This window comes from Canis lupus, chromosome 10, assembly GCF_011100685.1.
Source record: "Canis lupus familiaris isolate Mischka breed German Shepherd chromosome 10, alternate assembly UU_Cfam_GSD_1.0, whole genome shotgun sequence".
NCBI classification, from domain to species: Eukaryota; Metazoa; Chordata; class Mammalia; order Carnivora; family Canidae; genus Canis; species Canis lupus.
This window is the reverse complement of record NC_049231.1, coordinates 24,551,993-24,565,554: the sequence shown is the minus strand read 5'-3', so window position 1 is coordinate 24,565,554 and position 13,562 is coordinate 24,551,993. Positions and strand designations below refer to the sequence as shown.

Sequence of the window (13,562 nt, the reverse complement as noted above, 5' to 3'; positions counted from 1 at the left end):
TCAGGGAGCCTGATGTGGGACTCAATCCTAGCCTCCGGGATTACACCCTGAGTCTAAGGCAGATGCCCAACCACTGAGCCACCCAGGAGTCCCTCCTGCTCACTTTTGAATCCTCTAACTCCTAGCACAGTTCCTGGCTCAAAACTTTGTCAAAAAGGATACGTACTTTTTAAGAATATACAGGATAGGGGGATCCCTGGGTGGCTCAGCAGTTTGGCGCCTGCCTTTGGCCCAGGGCGTGATCCTGGAGTCCCGGGATTGAGTCCCGCGTTGGGCTCCTGGCATGGAGCCTGCTTCTCCCTCTGCCTGTGTCTCTGCCTCTCTCTCTTTCTCTGTGTCTATCATAAATAAATAAATAAATAAATAAATAAATAAATAAATAAATCTTAAAAAAAAGAATATACAGAATAATATTTAATGATATGGAAGATGTACATATGTTTTTCTTTTGGGAGAAGCAGTTTACAAACTTTTGTATGTTACTGTTGTAAAAATCTATAGACTAAAAGAAAATATATCAAAATATAATTTTTTCTCATTGCCTTCGTTGACTATGTATTACTGCTATAATGTACTTAAGATGTGTTGAATAAATGTTTTTTGCTTGTTTATTTCACATACTTGTATACATAATTCCGCATCTTTTGTGCACAGTTTTAATAAGAACTTGTCCGTGTTAGTACCTATTTATCTCAAACATTACTTCATAATGCTACACTGCGCAATAAACCATTGTTTTCTGAACTATTTTGCCATGGAAATAATTTTTTGTACTGTCATACTGCTTCTGAATGTAGAAAACACCTCCTGAACTTACCCCCATCACCATTAGCCATTTGCTGGACACTCTGGTGCTAAATAAGTCCTTGTAGATTGATAGACTTTTACAGCTAATATGTCTAACAGTAGACAATCTTTTCTTCTGCAGTGTTCCTTGCTGCTCACAAAGCTTCAAGTGCCCTGCAGCCCTCTGTGAGAGGATATCTAATGGGAAACGTCTTAGACTCTTCGAGGAAGGGGTCACGTAAATTTAAAATAATACTAACAGCTTTTAGATCCTTGAGATCGTTTAATTTTTTGATAGTCGAGTTCCTTCCTTTCTTTCCTTTCTCAAGCTTAATGATAGCTCCTTTATAAATATTTTTCAACCTACAGAATGGTGAAGGCGAACTCCTGCGGACTCAACTGACTGAGCCACCCAGGCGCCCCCCCTAAAGATTTTATTTATTTATTTGAGATAGATCAAGTGCGAGAACGCATGAGGGGGAAGGGGCAGAAGAAGAGGGAGCAGCAAGCTCCCCACGGGGCAGGGAGCACCCCTGAGGACTCCTTCAGCAAACTGCCTTGTCCTGAGCAGACACCCGCCAGTCCTCGCCGGCGCCCTTCAGACGCCCTCGTGGGCGGCTGCTTGCAGGACCTTGTAGCACTCGGGTTGCGCAGGCGCATTACCTCGCTTTTCCGGCGCGCGGCGGAGGGCGGTCTCTCCAGTGCGCTTGCGCACACGCTGCGCGGGAAACGGTGCTGGTGCCGTGGCTGTGGAGTTCCCGGGGAAGACATGGCTGTGAGGGACGCGGCCCGAGGCCCTCCCGGGCCCGGGAGGGACGAGGAGACGGCGGCGCTGCTCTTCGAAAGGGCTCATTACCGGCATGACCCGTGCTGGCTGCTGCCCGTGCCCCCGCGCCTCTGTCTGGCCTGCATGCTGGAGCTGCTGCCGGAGCCCTGCGTATCGGTGCGAATGGGGCCCCGGTATTTCCCCCCACCAAACTGGGCCTTCCCTCCCCAGACCAACTCCCTCGAACCAGACGCACCTTTTCTAAACCGGGCCCACTCGCTTCGTTAAATCTACCCCTTGAACGGGCCTGCTCCCTCGCCAGGACACAGCTGCCGCCTTTGCGACTCCACCTCAGCCTCGGTTTACCCCGCAGGCCGCCCCGCCCTGAGCAGAGTAGCCCTTTGCAGACTGGCCTCTGCGCCTGGCTCTGTGCCTCAGCTAGGCCTATTCGTGCCCACCCCAAGCCCCCACCCCTCCGGGACTCGCTGGCACGCATGCCCTCCTCCCCTTCCCTTCTCTATGGCTGCCCTGCCATTTCTCCAGGATTTAGCCTTGGCTCGGCCCATGGCCGGGTACTCGCGCGGCGGGGGAGGCCCCTCATTCCCTTCAGACTTCTGAGGGTATAAGTGTGGGGGAGGGGTCTCTGCCTTGGACTCTGCGATGGCAGAGATGACACGTGAAGTTAAAGCCAGGCAGTGTGGGGTGAAGAGGGACAGACCTTTCTGATAAGCAGAGCTGGCTGGAAAATGGGATGCCTTTTTTCCTCACTGCCTACCCACCTTTGTAATGAACTTCGTGTCCGTGGAGGCATCCAAGAAAAGTGCGGGAGATCTCTTTCCTCTCAGATTCGTGGGAAGGGAATTCCCGCCTTGGAGGGAGAGGGAATGGGCTAGATCAATGGTTCTCAAGTTTTTTTATTCTCAGGGTGCCTTTACACTTGTAAAATGTGTTGAGGATCCCAAAGAGCTTCTTTTATGTGGGTCGTATCCACTGATGTTTACTGTATTAGAAGTGAAAACAATTTCAAAATACTACTTTAAGAATAGTAGTAAGTCGATTACATATTAGCATAATTGGTTTTATTGTGGCGAAATACTCATGATGTAAAATCTACCATTATAAGCGTACAGTTCTGTGGCAGAAGTAATTTAAATAAGAATAATGATATTTTCCAAAACCAAAAAGATGGGGAAAGGAATGGCTTTGTTTTACATTTTTGGCAAGTCTCTTTAATGTCTAACTTAAGATAGCTGGTCTGCATTTCATCGGTTGTATACTGCTTGTGTAATCTTTGGAAAATTTCACTGTACACTTGTGAAAGAAAAAGAGTGAAAATAACAAACCGCATCTTTAGTATTATATGAAAGTGATTTTGATCTTTTGTATTCTCTGTAAGGATTTTGGGCACCGTCAGGGGTTCCCAGGCTATGCTCTGAGAACTGCCGGCTAGCTGACTATACTTGAGATTTCACTCAGGCCAGAAGTTCTGAGGCTGCCCTTCTTGGATAGTGAGTCAGAGATAAAGAAAGAAGATTGATGTGGGGGAGAAAATGAGAAGGCTAAAAATTACTGGGAATTTAGTAAATAGACATATTTGTGGTCAACTGCTGCTGGGATAGGGAGGGAAATTGGGAAAAGGTTTTTTAGAGGAGGAAGCATGTGAATTAGGCTTGAGAAAATGAGTGATATTTAATATTTAGACCAGAGGAGATGGGGGAGCTTATGCCAGGAAGTAAGTATTAGCAAGGATGGGTTTGGGGAAGTAATCAGAGTGTTAGAATGGAAGTTGAGGGAAGTGAGATTGAAAAACCAGGTTAAGATGAGTTCCTCCAAGAGTTTGAATCCAAGCTAAAGAGCTTGGACTTAATCTGATGGGTGACAGTGAGTCATCGAAATTTTTTGAGTAACTCATTTAGATCACTAGCTTAATGTATTATGTGTGGGAGGAACTGGTGAAGGAATACATGAGATTTGCAATCACACAGGTTACAGGCAACAGGAGATGTACCTTCATCTTTTATTGAATGCACTTTTTTTTTTAGCTTCAGCTCTCCCCAGTTGAAAGGGTGATGTAGTTAGTTGTACCCATGTTCCTGCTCTATCCTTGGTGCATTCCCCCTCCCCTGCCCTTTTTTAAATCAAACTTTTGCTACTGTCTTGAGCACTTTACACAGCTACTACCCAGTTCCCTGTACTGGGAAGTAAATTGACTGTGAAGACTTATGTCCATATTGAATGGAAGGACGCACTTCTCTACTGACCTCTTTTTTTTTTTTTTTAAAGATTTATTTATTTATTCATGATAGACATAGAGAGAGAGAGAGAGAGGCAGAGTCACAGGCAGAGGGAGAGGCAGGCTCCATGCCGGGAGCCCAACGCGGACCGGATCCCGATCCCGGGACTCCAGGATTGCGCCCCGGGCCAAAGGCAGGCGCCAAACTGCTGAGCCACCCAGGGATCCCCTCTACTGACCTCTTTGAGGCTCATGCAGGGTTTCCAGAATTACTCTCCTGGACTGTTGAAGTGGAAAGGGTACTAACCTTGGACAAGAGCTGGTTGGAGACAGATTTGAGTCCTTAGGAATGTCTCTGGGCCTCTGTTTTCTCATCTGTAAAGTAGTGACAATAATACCTATTTTTGCCAACTTGTTAGGTTTAAATGAGCTAGCAGACAAAAGAGTGATTTGTGAATAGTAAAGTGCTCTGTAAATATAGGGTAGTAGAAATCTTAGCTCATGTATAATCCTCTGTATAAATACATGGATTCCTGAGTGTAAATGATGCCCTTTCCTATACTCTCTTCAGGGATTATGACCTTACCATAGTTTAGATGAACCTTCCAAAATCATCTTGTAATTATGTTTAGAGATTATTTGTTTGGGTTCAGAATGGCTGAGACTTGCTTGCTACTGAATATTTTTTCATCTGCCTCAAGTTGGTGCGTAAGAAGCATGTGCTGTCCTGCTTCCAAGATGCTCTCTTGAGGCATGCCTCCCTGGTCATGCCGCTGGTGGCTCGGGACCAGAGAATCTGTATCCACTTCATAAGCATGCTTTTTGGTAAGATTAAAGGGGAAACTTGTCATTAATTTTGCATGGATAGCATGTACATTTGGGTTTGGAGAAATGGTCTTGGTCTTTAGGTTTTTTGCCATGCAGCAGTTTAACTTATTAGTAAATTGTTTTGTCATAATGATGAAGAAATGATCCCATTTCTAAGACACATGATGCATTGTATGGTAACTGGCTTTACTACACCCAAGAGGTTAGTAAAAGTGTGAATATGAATATGGGAAATGTGCTATCTTTCAAAGAGTCCACTCTGGTCTTTGAACAGGATCAGAAGATCCAGACTAGACTCCCTTGTCCTGGTGTGACCCTGATTGAATTACTTCCCCTTTCCTGTGCCTGAGATGGATTAAAAGGTCCCTTCTTTTAATACAATTATAATGTCCTGTGGAAAGAGCCCTTTCAGGGAGGAAGAGGAGCTAACTCATATTAGGTACTTTACTGTGCTAGAGGCTTTTCAGGCTTTTATCTGCCAAGACAGTCCTTTAAGGGGGAGAGGATGATCCCCAAGGCTAAGAGAAGTCATAGCTAACAACTGGCAGAACTGGAATTTTACCCCAGGTCTATTAGAGACTCCAGAGCACTCAGTTTTTATGCTGCGCCACATTGACTGTTTTTATCCTTTTAAAGCCAGAGTGCTCTGGTCACTGAAAGTCTAGGTGTTTGGTGTTGAGGATAGCATTTATCTGGGACATTGCTTAAAGCTGCTATTAGTCTAGAATTTACAGCGTGCCTTTGTGGATTTCTCTTTTAACTATGAACCATCCCCCTCTCTCTTGTCTTGGCTCCAAGAGCTATTATGCAATGTGGAAGATGGGAGTGTTACAGACCTCTGTATTGAAGGTAAGGTGAAACTCTGTTTACCTAGCATTTGAAGCTGGGGATGTTAGCCTGAATTGCAGCTCTAGTTGTTTGAGACCTTGATGAAATAAATGTCTCATTTTAGAAACAGATCAAGAAGACTCACTTGTCAATTACTAAGTATGCACTTCTTTCTCAGGCACCTATTCTGTACCATGTACGGTATCAGACACTAGGAATGCATAGATAGGTAAGACATGGTTCCTGCCCTCTAAGAGTTTACAGTCCGGGGGAGAGATTGGGTGGCAAATAATGAGAACTGATAAACACTGTTAGAAAGGCATGTATAAACTCTGTTTTCATTCCATCTACATTGGTTGGTTGGAAGTTGTCTGCACATAGGTGATGGTAAAAAAGCTGTGGAACTGTGTCAGTTTACTTATAAAGGGCCCAAGGAGTGGAGTGCCTGATCTTGGGGTTGTGAATTCTAGCATCATGTTGGGTATAGAGATTACTAAAATAAATCAATAAACTTTAAAGGGCTCAAGGAGAAAGAAGACAAGAGCATTGGGATAGGAGGATTCTTGCAGAAAGAGCAAGAATTGTGTCAGAGTCTATTCAGGAATCAGAAACCACACAAGTTATTTCAATGGGAAAAAACTTTAAAGAATAGTTAACTGGCTAACTGGAGGCAAAAAGAGAACACCAAGTTTTCACAGAGGTAGCAATTTCAGAAAGCAGCTCCCACCCTTAGACCTGGGGAAACAAAAGGAGGTTGGAATTATTAAAACATAAATTTTCTCTGAGGAGAAGTTGCTGCTTGGCTGCCTCTCCATCCATGACCATCCAACCACACAGCAGCTGTAACAGATCATAAACAGGTCATAAACTGTATATACTTCTGACCGTCTCTCAGTCTAAATAATGTGGACAAACAAATGTACCGCTTGAAGTTCTGACTACTGGCAGGAATGGGGAGATTTCCCTTCGCCATTTAGCCACTTTTGAGTGGGGCTATAATCCTAAAGCCATCCACCTCTGGATGGTGCCAGTGTAACTTGGACACCTTCATCAGACCCCAATAACTTTACTGAGGTGGTAGGTACTTGGTAGAGACTGCAAAGCCAGAGAGAAAGCAGGACTTGCTTCTTTCCCACTGTTTCCTGCTTGCCTTCTTCATGTTTCTATCATTTTAGAGTACTTCTTTACCTGGGAAGTGGCAGTCTTCCTGCAGCAACAGCTGAATCTAATTTGTAGCTTTTCCCAGACTTGCAGAGCCAGCCTCTTTACCGCTCCTCAAACATACCAGCAGAAGCATCACAAATGATTGTATACAAGGATGAGTTTGGGGTTGAGAGATAATATAGGCAATTATTGGCATGGGAACTCACCCATAATTCTGTTTTCTAGTATATGAAGGAGCAAATTGTGAGGAGGAAAAAAAAGTAGAGATAATATAAAATTTTCAACCTTAGTTTCCCAGTAGACTTACCCAAGTAGCTTTATTTTTTTTCCTTTTTCTTTTTCCAAGTAGCTTTAAAAATGTCTAAATGCTTAGGCTTTTTCTCTAGAGATTCTGATTTGATTGGTCTAGAGTGGGAGTTGAGCATTAGTATTTTTTTTTAACTTCCTAGGTGATTCTGATGTGCAGCCTAATTGTGAACCACTGATATAAAACAATGAAGAAGCCAGAAATCCTTTGGTTTGGATATGTACACAATTGAGATAGAAAAGACTACACCACAAGAAAATGGCTTTGAGTAGAAGGGCTATGAAAGGTGAAATATGGGCCAGGGGTTGTCTTCTGATTAGTAATGCTACTGTGTCTGCTCAGTTCTTATCCAGCTTACAACTCAGCTGAAGTTAGAACAGACCATCTGTTGCCTGCTGGATGAGTGCCACAAAGAGGTCAGTAAATAGTTGTGGGTTCTTGAGTACCCCTCAGAATCTTCAGATATCAGAGCTGGGCCCACCCCTCTTTGGATGGATAGGTGGGGAGATTGAAATACAGAGAGAGAAAGGGACCTGCCTGAGTGAGGTCACTGAGTCAGTGGCAGAGCCAGAGGTAGGGCCTGGGTTTTCTGATGCTACTCCATTACTTTTATAGCTTCCCTCCTTCCTCCTTCAACCTTCCAAATGCTACCTCTGTGTGCTGACATAAACATAATCATCCCATGGCTATTTTATTTTTTTTATTTAAAATTTTTAAATTTTATTTATTCATGAGAGACACAGAGAGAGGCAGAGACACAGGCAGAGGGAGAAGCAGGCTCTATGCAGGGAGACTGACATGGGACTCGATCCCAGGTCTCCAGGATCATGCCCTGGGCTGAAGGTGGCACTAAACCGCTGAGCCACCCAGGCTGCCCCTCCATGGCTATTTTCTATACTCTTGTAAGTACAACACAGATTTCCCTGATCAGTTTATCAAGGAAATCTGTTTACTATGTCTTGGCTTGGTATTTTTTTTTGGCTGGAGTTGTATACAATATTTTATACTGAATTCATTTGCTTTTATCAGCATCTAAGGTGAGCACTGAGTAGTTAACCTGCCTTCTTCAAGATAGTCAAAAACACAAATTCAACAAGCAACTTGCATTGTGTTTAAGATTTAGGAATAAGGGATCCCTGGGTGGCGCAGCGGTTTGGGCCTGCCTTTGGCCCACGTTGGGCTCCCGGTGCATGGAGCCTGCTTCTCCCTCTGCCTGTGTCTCTGCCTCTCTCTCTCTCTCTCTCTCTCTCTCTCTCTGTGACTATCATAAATAAATAAAAATTTATTAAAAAAAAAGATTTAGGAATAATATCAGAATCACTTTTTATTTTTTATTTTTTTGCAAAAGGAAGACAGATGCTCATCTAACCCCAAGAACAACATGTAATTATAAATTATACTGGGATCTCTGGGTGGCTCAGCAGTTTGGTGCCTGCCTTTGGCCCAGGGCATGATCCTGGAGTCCCGGGATCAAGTCCTGAGTCGGGCTCCCGGCATGGAGCCTGCTTCTCCCTCCTCCTGTGTCTCTGCCTTTCTCTCTCTGTGTCTATCATGAATAAATTTAAAAAAATTATACTAAATTATAATTTCATTATTATTACTCTCCATATGATTATACACCAGATTGAATTCATAATTATATACAATTATATGTATATCCATACTTGTCATTATGATGATACCACTTAACCCTTTAGAGCACTTTCTATATGCAAGGCATTGTTAGGTGGTTTACTTGCAGTATCTCATTTAGTCCTAACAACCCTATGAAGTTGATACTATTATTATTTCCCACCAGGGGAGTTAAGAGTCTTACTTAAGATGCTATAGCTAGTCACTAGAACAGGAGAAAAACATACTATCAACTCTCCCTGTAAACCATCAAGCATAGGGCCTGGCAAATAGAGTGTTCAATAATAGCTATGATAATGATAATACTTTTTTTTTCTGTACTGAGCCAGAATTTTGTCTTTATGATGTTCCCAACTTTCACCCTGCAATTTCAGGCTCTGTAGAAGACAAAATATGCTAATTTTAGTTCAGTTTAACAGTCATGTACTGAGCGAGGTACTGAGCACTCTGAGGGGAATTGGACTCAGCCCCTTTCCTGGAGGTCTTCCCAGTCCAATAGGGGAGATAGACACTTAGTTAAAGGGGCTGATTACTGATTGCGTTGAGAGACGTATACAGTATAGGCTTTGGTGTGGATAGAGGAAGATGCATTTCGGTGGGGGAATCTGTCCTGATCCTAATTTATAGAATGGAGTGTGTTCACTTTCTATAGCTGTGTAACATGCCCTCCATGCGAGGCAGCCTGGCCACCCTGACCCTTCTCGGCAAGTTGGTGGATGCCGTCCCTCTCCTGGCAGACAAGCTTGTAATGGAGCACAGTGAGTGACCTCTGGGGAAAAGCTGCCACTACCCTTTACCTGCTTTGATCACACTTGTATCTGGGTGATCCATTCACTATACACACCTGGGAAGTCATTACTTTCCTTTTTTAGGCTTTAGTTTTCCTGTCTGCAAGATGTGCTCTATGTTGGCCAACTTGAAAAAAGTATTTCTTGACTCTGATCTTGAGCTATTTTTGTTCATTATGTTAACTCAAACTAATTAAGTACCTACTTCTGAACTCTCCTTTGGGTGAAAGAAGGAATTAATTCTGGAATATAAAAGTACTTTTTTTCTATCAGTAAAATGCAAATGAATATCTCACAGAGTATTTACCCAAGGGTAAATCACTTAACTTCTCTAAGTCTTGGTTTTCCCTTTTGATTAAGTGCCCAGAAATCATTTATTATGGGGGATTATAAGGGATTATCATTACTACCCCACTGGGTACAATGGTTTGGAGTTTTATATAGCGGTTGACATTGTGAGGTTTCCATGGCCCCTTGGTTGTTTTCTGGACAGGTGATCTGATGGAGCATCTGTTGAGAGGTTTAGTGTATCCCAATGAAGGGGTGCAAGCTTCTGTCTGTTACCTCTATGGGAAGCTATACTCCTCACCAGTGGCAGCTGAGATGCTTTTGGGCCATTTCCGGGAGAAGCTGTGTCCTCTCTTCCTTTCCACCCTGGATGGTGCCCAGACAAAGGAGCTACAGATCAACTGTTTGGGTAAGACATAGGACCAGAGAGAAAAGAGAGAAAGCTTTTGAGATTTTGCTTCAAGACTTGTTAGCTCTCGGGGATCCCTGGGTGGCGCAGCGGTTTGGCGCCTGCCTTTGGCCCAGGGCGCGATCCTGGAGACCCGGGATCGAATCCCACATCAGGCTCCCGGTGCATGGAGCCTGCTTCTCCCTCTGCCTGTGTCTCTGCCTCTCTCTCTCTCTGTGACTATCATAAATAAATTAAAAAATTAAAAAAAAAAAGACTTGTTAGCTCTCTAGTGGTGGAGAAATTTGCTGCTTTGTAAGGTAGAAGTCATGGGTTTGGGAGATAAGATGCACAAACTGTGACAGATGCCTAGAGTTGGTGTGACATCTTAAGAATGTTGCCTTTGGGTGTGTGGGTGGCTCAGTTGGTTAACCATCTGCTTTCTGCTCAGTTCATGATCTCAGGATCCTAGATTGGGCCTCATTGGCTTCCTGCTCAGCAGGGAGTCAGCTTCTTCCTCTCCCTCTGCCCCTGCTTTGTGCTCTCTCAAATAAGTAAGTAAGTAAAATCTTACACACACACACACACACACACACACACACACACTCAGGGATGTTTAAGGAGACATGAAGAAGTTTCCAGGGAATGTATTAGGGGCAACCTTGGGTATACTCTTGTGCCTATACTCCTTTTGCCTCACCTCCTGACCCTTTTGTTTTCCTAGGTTTGCTGAGGCAGTTGCTGAAGTATGATCTCTTTGTGTCTCTAATCATGAACAAGTCTGCACTGGCAGAAAGTACGGAGGGTGTTGAGGGGACACCAGGAAAGACCTCATTGCCTTTGGTGCTCAAAAAGGTGATTGTCTTGTGATTCCTGGTCTCTAGATTCAATAACAAGGGAGCCCAAATGGTTCCTGGACCTTGTATCACTCCTACCTAAGATTTCCAAGGTATTTTCTTACTGGTCCAAACAATGTGCTATTAGAGTACTGAAAATAGAGTTGACCCAAGGGGTCAATGCAGGGCTTGGGGCACTGACCCTGGTGCAGTTGAAAATCTGCATATAATTTTAAACTCCTCCAAAATGTAACTACTAATAGCACCCTGTTGACCAGAATCCTTACTGATAACATAAGCGGTCAGTTAACACAAATTTTGTATATTATATGTATTATATACTGTATTCTTTTTTTTTTTTTTAAGATTTTATTTATTTGGGACGCCTGGGTGGCTCAGCAGTTGGGCGCCTGCCTTCGGCTCAGATCCTGATCCCAGGCTGTTGGATCGAGTCCCATATCAGGCTCCATGCAGGGAGCCGGATGTGGGACTCCATCCCTGGTCTCCAGGATCATGCCCTGGACTGAAGGTGGCGCTAAACTGTTAAGGCACCCGGGCTGCCCTATATAGTGTATTCTTAAAGTAAGCTAGAGGAAAGTGTTATTAAGATAGTCATAAGGAGTAGAAAATATTTATAGTTCTGTACTATATTTATTGAAAAAAAATCCATGTGTAAGTGGACTTATGCAGTTCAGACCCATACTGCTCAGGGGTCAACTGTAGGTTTTATTTCAGTTGTGAATCCTCAGATACACATCTTAATGTCTAGGCTGGCTAATAATGCAGAATACAGGCAGTGACAGAAACAATGCTGTCTCAGTTGTTTTAGGGATAAAACTCAAGCTTCTTAGCTTGGTACCTAGAGCCCTCTTTCTCTGGATCCTGCTTACCCCTTCAGCCTTATTAGCCTATCTCTTCCACCCCACAACACAGTGCTCCAGCCATATGTAACTTCTCACTGGCCTTGCGTGTACTAGGACAGCCTGTTTCTGTGCCTGTGTGGGTGTTCTTCCCCTTTGCCTTTAAAGCCTTTTCTCCTCTCCTTTGTCTCTTGATCCTTCAAGGTCTATAGGGTTCCCTGTCCTCTTGGTTCCTTTAGGTAGAAAGTGCCTTATGTCACAGTGCTTACTTCACCATATTATGGTTGATCTATTTAGAGTTTCTTTAGGACAAGACCTGAGTCTGGCTGGATCTCTCTGCAGTGTTCAGCACAGGGCTTGGCAGAACTATTTATCCTCATCTGATATTGGGGATATCATTGATTGACCAGATTGTGGCACTTCTTCTGTAGGAAAGAGGAGGAACCCTGATCAGAAGTGGGAAAGGGAGAGTTGGGGATATGATAAGGTAGGTATTAAAAAGCCAGTGTAAACCGCTCCTCCTTGTTTCCTTGGGATGCCTCTAGAAATACCCATGCAGGGCCTGTGAACTCTGAAGAGCAAGTCCTGTGTATCTGAGCCAGAAAACCTCATATGGGTTCTTTTCTGTGCTCATTTTGTTGCTGCCATCCTGGAGTCCATGGTAACATCTAATTAGAACATTTGATCCCAGGCTCAGCAGGGCACAAGGTCTTGTGTCCTCACAGTGCACCAAGGCAGCATAATGGTGGCAGGGACAGAGATTAGAGAGCACTTTCCTAGGGGGACATGACTTTATAGAGATAGGAGTCTTGGTTTAGGGGTCCTAGCCTCCATTCATATATGGAGACTGTTCTCTTGACAATTTTGGATGGTCAATGTATTATTTTACAACAGCAACCAGCAAGATTGGGGCTAGGGTTAGATGAGGGAGGCACTTGCCTTTGGTGCAAAATATAAGGGAATGCTAAAAAACTCAGCAATCAAGATAGCTAGTATTTTAATACAATTTTTTGAAAAAAATCAAAGTTAATGCAAAAAATTCAGAATGAACAAAATACCAAAATATGTATCCCTTTACCTCTATTCTGGCATTTTTGTCAGAGTCTAATGTTATTCCTTCCTGCCTTTGGCTGATAATCAACTTATTCTTCCAAAATTCAGGTCCCTGGGAATATAATGTCAATGTTTGTGGCTCTGCTATTGCAGTGTTGATTCATTCATTTAGTCAGATATACACTGAGCACTAATGTTATATGTCAGTCACTATGTTAAGCACTGGGAATATCATGGTATGTAAACAGATGAGTTCCATGTCTTTGCACAGTCTAGTGGGAAAGGCAGGTAATGAACGAGTAAGTGAGCAAGCAAAGTAATTCTTGTTTTGCTACAAAGGAAATAGGAGATGAGATAGTGAGGAAGGCCAGCTACAGGTTGGGTGGTCAGGCAGAGCCTCTCTGAAGGGTTGATGCTTGAGCTGACACTTGAAGAATTAAAGTAAGCCAGTGGTTAGTTATACCTCAGAGGGATAGTTGATACGTTCTAAAAGCAGATGGAGACCAATGGGATGGATGGTGGGTATGATGTGAAGGGGCAGGAGATGAGTCTAGAGGGAATATCATGCAGGTCCTGATGGGTCATGGTAAATAATTAGGACTTTTTTAAAGATAAGTTTTCATAATTTTGTTTTTAATGGAAAAGTAGAATTGGAGTGTTTCTTTCTCAACACAATGAGGAGTATGTACTTTTAACCAGAATCATTGTTTTGCTTAAGGATTGAATATCATTTTTGTAAGAGACATTTTTTTCACATTTTAGCAGCTCTGAAATTGAGAGACATTTTATCATCAACGGTGTGTCA

The 13,562-nt window shown here is 43.4% G+C and overlaps 1 protein-coding gene across 14 annotated transcripts in view; it reads left to right on the top strand.

Moving 5' to 3' along the window:
• Nucleotides 1-1,496: 1,496 nt before the first annotated feature.
• The window catches only part of MEI1 (meiotic double-stranded break formation protein 1), a 73,132-nt gene continuing 61,066 nt past the window's right edge, over nucleotides 1,497-13,562 (top strand). For 13 of the 14 annotated variants that reach the window (XR_005365546.1, XM_038550398.1, XM_038550399.1 and 10 more), the window contains exons 1-7: nucleotides 1,497-1,729; nucleotides 4,487-4,610; nucleotides 5,412-5,462; nucleotides 7,255-7,328; nucleotides 9,197-9,302; nucleotides 9,826-10,029; nucleotides 10,733-10,863. Coding sequence is in view for 13 of the 14 variants with exons in the window: in XM_038550398.1 (XP_038406326.1) it covers nucleotides 1,556-1,729; nucleotides 4,487-4,610; nucleotides 5,412-5,462; nucleotides 7,255-7,328; nucleotides 9,197-9,302; nucleotides 9,826-10,029; nucleotides 10,733-10,863 (864 nt within the window). In the remaining variant the exon portion in view is untranslated. Of the gene's footprint in view, nucleotides 1,730-4,486; nucleotides 4,611-5,411; nucleotides 5,463-5,619; nucleotides 5,671-7,254; nucleotides 7,329-9,196; nucleotides 9,303-9,825; nucleotides 10,030-10,732; nucleotides 10,864-13,562 lie in introns of those variants that run through there. The other variant, XM_038550401.1, reaches the window with a different exon arrangement.